Source organism: Nicrophorus vespilloides, unplaced genomic scaffold (assembly GCF_001412225.1).
Source record: "Nicrophorus vespilloides isolate i.1.1-1 unplaced genomic scaffold, Nicve_v1.0, whole genome shotgun sequence".
In the NCBI taxonomy this organism is placed as follows: domain Eukaryota; kingdom Metazoa; phylum Arthropoda; class Insecta; order Coleoptera; family Silphidae; genus Nicrophorus; species Nicrophorus vespilloides.
The window spans coordinates 2,657-12,782 of record NW_017095579.1 but is presented as its reverse complement, the minus strand read 5'-3'; the positions used below and the strand labels follow the sequence as shown (position 1 = coordinate 12,782).

The 10,126-nt window shown below is 29.2% G+C and overlaps 1 protein-coding gene across 1 annotated transcript in view; it reads right to left on the bottom strand.

Annotated features, from left to right (window-relative positions):
• Positions 1-10,126, bottom strand: part of LOC108557562 (glutamate receptor ionotropic, kainate 2-like) — an 18,032-nt gene that overhangs the window by 5,474 nt on the left and 2,432 nt on the right. The window contains exon 3 of the mRNA XM_017914126.1: positions 533-736. Within this exon, the coding sequence (XP_017769615.1) occupies positions 533-736 (204 nt within the window). The remainder of the gene's footprint in view (positions 1-532; positions 737-10,126) is intronic.

Genomic DNA, 10,126 nt, shown 5'->3' with positions numbered 1-10,126 from the left:
ATTATTCAATTTATTTTTTTTCTAAATAATTATTATAATGTGTATTTGTGGATTTATAATTTTATTAGAAAGAAAAATTGGATAAATTTCCTATTGGAATAATTTTTACATAAAAGAATAAATAGTTTTTCTGTATAATATTTCATAATTAGATTTAAACATAATCCAATGAGGAAAGCTTGTTTTCAAATTGTATACATTTTGGTATAATTAAATTTATAAGTTTCTTGAACAATTTTTAGTATATTTTAATATTACTAGGAGAAAATTAGTGAATTATAAAAGTGTGAGTAATGAAGAATTGTTCGTTATAGTGGAAAATTTATTTAATTAAAAAATTAATTGAAATTTCCAAGTGATTTCATGCAGAAAAGAAACAAAAAATGGATTTGGTTTGGCTTCAGTATCTCAACTTTATTTTCAATGCAGTCTTTGATGTGCCTTTCTAAAGATAGGTATATTTTTCACCGTGATTAACAGTTAATTAGTTGGTAAGGATCAAAGGATGCTGCGGCAGGAATGATATACTTACTTTCTCCATCAGCTCTCGGACTATACCGTTCCATTGCTTTGTTTCCGGATCGTAGACGCCGTACATGTGGTCGGGGACGAGTCGGATGCTGTATTGGAATCCCACTTGGGTGGCTATCCACTTGAGAAGATCAATGCAGAAACCCTCGTACCTTGCGTTTCCGGTCAGATTCTTCTCGCCCTTCACCATCACGTAGGGACGCTCCTGCGAATTAATATTCATAACTCATTAGAGGACTCGCTCCGCTTGTTCTTGTTCTCGTTGCTGTTGTTGTTCTTGTTCTATGCGTTTTGTGTCTTTGCAGTCTGGAGGAGTGCAAATGCCAGCCGGATTGCAGCTACCAAACAAACGAGGACAATGGGACAATGTCCCATCGTCATCATCGTCGTCCTCATCTTCGCAGCGCTGAATGCCGAGACGCGCTTTCTGCAGGAGTGAATGTATCCGAGCGACCGTAAATCCATTGGATTATTTACAATGAAAGTCTACACTATATCAACTATGTGCAAGTACGTTCTCATAAATTAAATCATAAATGGACTGCAAACTTTATTGGTGGATGCGCCGGGTACAAAATTTATATTTGAATATTTTCAACCAATATTAAACAATAATTCATTAACTTTAAGAGATCATAAATATCTTAATGTTTTTTTTATAAATATTTTGTTGTATTTTACTTCGATTCCAAATTTTAGTTGTAAGTTTGATTGCATACATATGAAGTAACGTTAATATATTTTTTTATTGCTTTTAATTATTAAGCTTAGGAAATTAATGGAAAATATTTTTATTAAATTTAATTAAAATTCAATTTTCAAAAGATTAACAGGAAAATCACAATAGAAAACGTCGTAATGAGATGATTAAATGAAAAGAAAATAATGAATGAAATTTCTACACTTATTGATTTCTTAGCTAATTATTCAATTTATATTTTTTTTCTAAATAATTATTATAATTTGTATTTGTGGATTTATAATTTTATTAGAAACAAAAATTGGATAAATTTCCTATTGGAATAATTTTGAGATAAAAGAAGAAATAGTTTTTCTGTATAATATTTCATAATTAAATTTAAACATAATTCAATGAGGAAAGCTTGTTTTCAAATTGTATAATTAAATTTATAAGTTTCTTGAAAAATGAATGGTTTTATGGAAAGTTTCATTGTGTGAATGATTCTGAAGTCTATTTAAATGGTATAAAATCAAAAAAAATTAACTTTAAGAGATCATAAATATCTTAATGTTTTTTTTTTATAAATATTTTGTTGTATTTTGCTTCGATTTTAAATTTTAATTGTAAGTTTGGTTGTATGTATGCAAGTGAAGTAACGTGAAGTAACGTTAATATATTTTTTTATTTTTATCTTAATAATTAAATAAGCTTAGGAAATGAATGGAAAATATTTTAATTTTTGTTAAATTAAATTAAAATTCAATTTTCCAAAGATTAACAGGAAAATCACCCTAGAAAACGTCGTAATGAGATGATTAAATGAAAAGAAAATAATGAATGAAATTTCTACACTTATTGATTTCTTAGATAATTATTCAATTCATTTTTTTTTCTAAATAATTATTATAATTTGTATTTGTGGATTTATAATTTTATTAGAAAGAAAAATTGGATAAATTTTCTATTGGAATAATTTTGAAATAAAAGAAGAAATAGTTTTTCTGTATAATATTTCATAATTAGATTTAAACATAATTCATTGTTTTCAAATTGTATAATTAAATTTATAAGTTTCTTGAAAAATGAATGGTTTTATGGAAAGTTTCATTGTGTGAATGATTCTGAAGTCTATTTAAATGGTATAAAAGGAAAGATTAAAAAGTTCAGGATGTGCCGTAAATCAAATTCACACTCCTGAGGATAACGTTCACAAAAAATCGAGCGTATAATAATGAAAATTTCAAAAAAAACTGAAGCTTTTACAGCCAGAACGCGTTTTGGTATCATTTTTATCGCGAATCCTGAAGGGTTTGCTCCATTCGTTACGTTTTATTTTTGCGGAGGGTCGCATTCATGAAATTGGTGGTAATTGTAGAGTGAAAAGGCTGGGGACAAAGATGTGCTTATAGTCGTATAAATTTTGGTACCGGTAATATCGGACTGCTGGGATTATCCAGGACGGTTATTTCAGCATGCACAGGATAATAAATCATTGTGTCGGCGGCGCGCAAATTGAGCGATTGTTCGCGCGAGAAATAAAACGTACACAACAAGAGACAACAAGGAGCGAAAAAAAAATAGGGTTTTGGAGTAGGATGAGGATGAGGAAAAGGAGTGGTTCTCGTTTCTAAAAACAAGGAAGTAATTCATTGAGGGTGGACGGGAAAGCAAAACGGGACTAGAAATAATAAATCAGATGTGAGGAGCGTCTGAGCTAATTATTACCGACGGATCTAGTTTCTGGAATAATGCCTGATTAATGGAGCCGAAGAGTTTGAAGGCGTGCGGCTCCTTCGTGTTCCCATTTTTTTTATATCCTTATTCATTCTTCCTCGTCTTTCTTTCATCGCATCTCTGGATTGCAAATAAGGTGCGGACGGATTTTTTCACGTCCTTCCTTCCTCATTTCTCTCAAAAAGGATCAATAAGGGATCCATCAGCGCGCCGGCAACTATTTATCTCTTCATTGTTAATTTTCTTGATTGATTGTTGCTCGTTATTGGAGGAGCTTTGATGGATGATGGCTCCAAGAAAAAGAACTTACCAATATCGCAGGCAAAACGATTTCGCATTCATTATCGCTTCCGGAGGAATTAAGGAAGCTACGATTTTTTTTATATTGTGTCATAATAAAAATCGTTCATAATTTATTAAAGAATCAGATGAAATCAGTTGAATGAAAAATCAGTTCCAATAATAACTCTAAAATTAAAAAAATCTTCACGTTTTACTATTTTTCTTCGACATGAAAATTTTAATAATGTAATTACAACATATTATATAAACTTTAAAGAAAGTATTTTTGTTACTTATAGTTTTCCTGTTATTTAACAAATAAAACTTCGATCAAGTAGTCTTCACGTTTAGTTTTATGACTTTTTAACCATGCATGTCACATGGATCTATATCGAAATCTCGACAACTGAAATCCAAACTGTATCGAAATCCTGACGTTCGAAATCCCGACGTTCTAAATCCCGACTGTATCGAAATCCCGACAACCATGATCCCGACTATGTTGAATTATTCATGATAAACCTTGTTGTTATTTATTATTAATAACAATTTAAAAATGACTACGCTTGGGAACAATTTTAAAATGTTATTGTAAAAAATTTCGATATAGTCGGGATTATTCGGATTTATCCAATTTGTTATTTAAAAGAAATATTTAGTTTTCCTCTGAAAAAGCAGTGTCTTCACATCTTATTAAATTTTTCAATAACCAATTGAGCCACATTCATAAATTAAAAATGTAATTTAAGCAAAATCTATAGACTTTATATCAGACTTTTAATATTTAGAAAGAAAATAAGTTAAAAATAAAATATTTCAAATTTATTCCAAAAATCATAAATTATTTAAAAAACGTTATTAATAAATTTCGAAATAAATAAAACTTTAAACAATTTGTACAATGAAATACAAAAGCCAGATGTGCATGAAAAGAGGGCGTTTGCACACCTGCATAATAGATAAGAAAGTAATCAAAATTGGGAAATTATTTACGAAAACGTCCGAAGCAGATGCGAGCGCAGCGTTAACAAAACCTTATATGGACATGAAAACGTCGTATCTAAGTCGACACGGTGATTCATCTGCAGGTGTGCAGATCCTATAACAATCCTTATATGGTTATGAAAACAATGCACAACTGCTTAGCGATTAATCACAGCTGTTAAAACAATCGTTATATAAGTACAAAATTAGTGAATTTTATTTCTTATTACTCTTCATATTCATTTGTCATTAGAAATAATTTATATTTATGTCACTTATTCTGATATAATTTCATAATTTAACCGTTGTGGACGCGCGCAGTTGGTAAAATATACCCATACCTAGAGTTAATTATTCTAACCGACTCAGTACCTTCTAAATGGACTATTCTGAAGACATACCTAAAATTATCCTATTTTTAGAGCAGTCACTACTTGTCAGCTGTAGTATAAAGTACGCCAGGGTAAAGTTTACCCATCGCGCGCGTCCCTATGTTTGTTAACAACACGTGAAAGCGATGTGTCAAAATTGTTTAAATGACAATAATTTCAACATCGAGGAACAAGAAGAAAATTTGTAAGACGTGTTATGTATAACCGTTATTGTTTATATTATGTTAGCCCTTATTATTTTATACATGTTTATTTATGTAAGTCTTAGAACAAACACCACTTAGGAAAATTCCATAACTAATCATTGTGTAACGAATATTCTTAATCACGATGTTGTGAACAAACTCGAAGGTCCAATCTGTAATGACCATTAATATGTACATCTGTCTAATGACTTACGAATTATTGTACTCCCACTATGTTAATTCCCTACCATAAAATAAGATGTTTATGTAATACAAAGTCAGTCTGAGGGTAAGTCTTAGCTAAAGGGTCGAACTGAGAAGTTGGTGTTACTTGGAAAGTCCAAGGAAGAGCACTTACCTCATAAACACTAACTTAAGAGGAGAATGTAACTCTTAGTTAATAATACCTGAGATCAACTATTGTTTAGTTGACTTCTCAATACAACTCCGATGTATACAATAAAACTAATTAAGAATATTGCATTTAATATTCATAAACCCCTTTAAGACTCCGCAACGACATAACTACGAGATAATCCACGGTGTCCAAGGATTTCTTAACCCTGGGACACGACAGACGATTAACAAACATTATAGATTTTTTTGTATGTTTGTGTTACTCTGTCAAAATGTGTTTTTACTTTTATTTTTAAAATATTATGTTTGTAATAGAATAAACTAAACAAATATTTCTATTTGTGTACTAAATGCCTTGTAAAATATTTGTTTCCAAGAAATTATACATTATAATTACATAAGATAGCATTTAAACTGATGTAATAGATAGTGGCTAAAATATATTTCATGTAATAAAAATGCGCGCGTGTCGACAAGGGTTAATCAAAGTCTACTAAATTAATTTATGTTTTAAAATTTGCTAAAATCTAACTACAAAATGAATATCTATTTTGCATGAAGTAACAAAAAATAAAAATAAACAAATTGATAATATTTTAATCCTACTATATTTTCGACGTGAAAATATGATATAAACTGTGAAAAGCCGTCGCGCCACCGTACATGAACATGCGAGAGTATGCACGTATATTCATATAAATATATAAATATTTTTTGTTTGTTTTGGAGTTCTGAACATGAAAACCGGTGATTAATGTAGGGAGACGGCGAGAGAGGACTGCAATTGCAGCAATAGTTATGGTCGTGCATCCCTTGTGTAATTTATTTGGTTCGAAAAATTATATGCACACATGCATAGACGTGTACGCGATGTCCGCAATATTCTATGAAATGTATGTGTGTAATCGCGAAAGGCACGCTCTCTCGTGTGTGCATCTCTCCGCAGTCGTTTGTTTCGTTCTGCCTCGCAATTTTTATTTTAGTAATTTTAATATGTTTTTTTTGTTTGTTTGTTTTCATCCATCCCTGAATCTAAATTAAAACATTGCGTTCTCGGGTTTTCGCAACAAAATGAAATAATAATCCGCGCGAAATTTGGGAATAAATCCATTGTAAAACGAATGCGTTAATTTTGTATAGTAATGGTGATTTTTTGGTGCGAAATATTGTTTTTTTTTTTGTTACTTTATTTGGTGGATGATGTTGTCGGTTTTTCACAAAATAAATTTTGCAATAAGTACGTTTGAAATATTTTACGATTGATAAAAGATTTTTTTTTTGTATATTATTTGGTAATGGTCCACTTAAAATGTACAATAACATTTCAAGTGGATTATTTTTACGTTAATTTTGTATGTAATGTTTTTTGATTTATTAATGGGTGGGAAATATCGATTTGCTACCTCCTAATACGAGAATGGTTGTAAACTAGGTATTGTGTGGTTTTGCCTGGGACTTCCATCAATACATAAAAAGGCATATATAGAAAATTTTATTTTATAATGTCTTTTTTGCTTAAGTAATAAGTTTATAGCCGTTTTTATAGTTATTTAAGGAAGAATTAACTCATTGGAAATGTACATTATTTGCAATTAGCAAGATATTTAAAGAAACTTTGTTAGAATGAAGACGATATATTGCAGCAACAAAAACTCAATCTTAAATTAAGAGAGAAATCAAAACCACAATAATAATGTAACCAAATTTTTTTTTATTCAGACAAAAATATTATAATTTTTATAATTTTTTTTGAAATATTTATAAATATTTTAGTTCGTTTTCTGTAGCAAAATTGTTAAAAAAATTGTATCAAAAAATATATTGAAAATTTTTGTGATCTGTTATAAAGATTTTAATATATAATAATTTTGTAATTTGTTTTCTTTTTGAAAGAATTTGTTAGAAATTTGATAAAAGTTGTTGGATTTATTTTTTATTATGTTTGTCATGACATGACACGTTGTAGAGAAGTGATAAATGGAATTCTCATGGGTGGCTTTAAATAAATCTGTTATTTATTTGTTCTTGTAAAATATAATTTTTTTTTGTTCGCCGTTGGATTTTCTTGGGCAATTTGTAGCGTTCCGCGTTTTGCGTCTGGATGAAATTAAAGTAAATGGAGCGATAAAATTTAATATCGCGCAATTTCGAAAAAAGCGCGCCAAAGGAGCGGGAACGGATGAGGATGAGAGTAGAAAAAAAGGAGAGCGGATGAAACAACATCAACGATGAACAACAAAAAAAAACATAGAATAAAATCAGCGACGCGAATTTCACGCAGCGGAAGTGCGTCGGGGAGGCAACATAAGTGTCATTAAGTGGCGGGATATTCAAATACCCACGAGTGTCGTCCTTCCGGATCCTTTGGGGCGTTTTTTTTTTATTTAGAGGAAAACATCGTTTCTCCGCTTTCTTATTTATTAACGATTTGTCTTACTTAAAGTTTTAAACGGAATTTAATTTACTCGAACATCTAAACTGCAAAAGTGTCTTTTTTTTTATATAACTTACGCGTATTTCGAAATGGTTATTCTTTAAAATTAATCAAAGTAAACATTTTAGAGGTTTCTAGGATATAAAAGCTATTTGAGTGAAGCATAAAGTTGAAGCCGCACATATTTAGTATTAAAGCTATACAGGGTGGCCCAATTGAACTGCTATAACTTTTGAACCGTTGGCAATGTTGTGTCCATATTTCGCCTAATGATAGCTGATTTTATTGTTTACAAGCCTGCGGAAGCATTTCCATCTCAGTTTTTTGGAAAAAAAGTTATCAGCGATTGAATTAAAACGTAATAGAGTTATAGCCTAATATTTGAGCGGAAAACTAAAAGTGTATATTGTTAGAGCCCTCAAACAAAGCTAGTAGTATTACAAAATGGTATTTTGGTGGTCGGAAAAAACTACATTTGTGGTAGAAGTGGTTCGGAAAATTTCACCCTGTATAGGGAATGTTAATAATGAGTTATGTAAAAAAGAAAATGTGCCTAAAGAAATTATTATATCCCGACATGGAATGAGTTGAGACTGGTAAAGTATATTTGTGTTCGAGTGAATTAGTTGTTTATGTGAAATAGGTGGAGCGGAGCTCCTGTTTCCATTTCTCTTCCGTCGAGATGGAGAGGAGCTCATCAAAGCACGCGGCGAACAAAATTAGTTTTCTTTTATCGCTGCGCTTCCATCATTTCCGCTTTTGTTTTCCTTCCATCTATTTAATCTACGGACATTTTCTTTTCTTTTCGCCGTTTTCCACCTTTATCTCAATCTAAACTTTGCTCTTCCATCAATGTACAAACAAACGTAAACACATGTTGTTGACAAATCGTTTAGAAATAGATATGTTACATAAAACTTAATAACACCATCAAAAAAAAAATATAATTAATATCATAATTTTGACCTTTATTTCAGTCCAAATTTTACACTTTCTTCCATCAATATTTTTCTTTTTGAACAAAAAAAAAAATGCTTAGAAACACAACATAAAAAGACATATATAGAAAATTTTATTTCATAATGTCTTTTTTTGCTTAAGTAATAAGTTTATAGCCGTTTTTATAGTTATTTAAGGAAGAATTATGAGTTATTCGTGATTGGTGGATGGCGCTGGGTTTTACCATAAAATATGTAATAAAATAGAGAAAATCTGCAGAGAAATAATAAAATATGAAAGTTTATAGCTCGCATGGAAATAATTGAAATTACAAACTATAAAATATTCATCTTCAGAATCAATAATACTTATAGGAGTTTTCTTACATTTGCATAAGATATTGTAATCAAATAAATTCATTAAGATGATTTTTTTTAATTAAATTGATATAATTACATCAATCAGCTTAGTAATCTTTGAAATTAGAAACTTAAGTAAATCTTTTCTGTTTCAAACAGTAATGTATATTGCTTGAAACCGCACTGTTCGAGGTATTGCGGTAAATATTTCTTTTTTGGAGTGCTAGATGTGCCGGGTATTCACAGATGGAACTTCTTTAATAAACTATTGAAAAGGTTGGGAGCGTAATAGAAAATGCTTGGAGATTATGTGAGATAGGGGGATGAGATTGATCTTTCTTTTTCTCCTAAGGATTCGAAAACGGAAGCGGAAGTAAAAGAGACGCTTTGCTAAATGATTACGAATGGGAGGAATGAGGTTAAATTGGATAAGTGGAAAAAAAAACTGTGAGATTTCTATTCGAGATTAATTAATAAATTAATAACATTTAATTTAATGTGTTCAAGCAAATTTATACGAATTTTTATATTAAAGCTTTAATTGATTAGTTTCAGTTTATTTGCATGAAAATCTTATATAATTTTAAATTGATGGTAAAAAATAATTAATTTTCTTATACGAAAATCTTGCATAAATTAAACTTTCCATTATGTTTTTTTATATTATTTTAATGTTTTTAAGAAAAAAAAAAGGTTAATTATAACTTTCTAATAAAATAATGAAGAAAATCTGCAGTTGTAATAATTGTAAAAACATTTTTTTTTTTGCACTTTTTGTTAGAATTAATAATTTATTTGTAATTAGGAATGATTCAATGGAAATTTATTAAATTATATCATTTAAAATGAATACGTTTATTTATGCTTAATTTTTATTAATTTGTAGTTATTTTTTCACAAGAAATCTTACGTAAAGTAAATCTGTTTTATATGATGAAAACTATAGAAATATATCATTTTAAATCAAGAATTTTAGTGATAATTAATGACTTGTGTTTAATTTATGTCTAATTGTTAATGTATGAATGAATTTGTTTATTTTGTAGAAACAAAAATCGTGTTTCAGAATTATTCAATTAGTTAATTATTACATGTTTTTCACAATGTAAAAATAAATGATTTTAAGATTCCTAAAAAATGAGACGAATTTATGTTAAAATGTAATTATATAGAAATTAATTTAAATTAAAAAAAATAAGTTTTTATTTAGAAAAATTCAATTAATTATGAAATTTTTGTATTGAAAT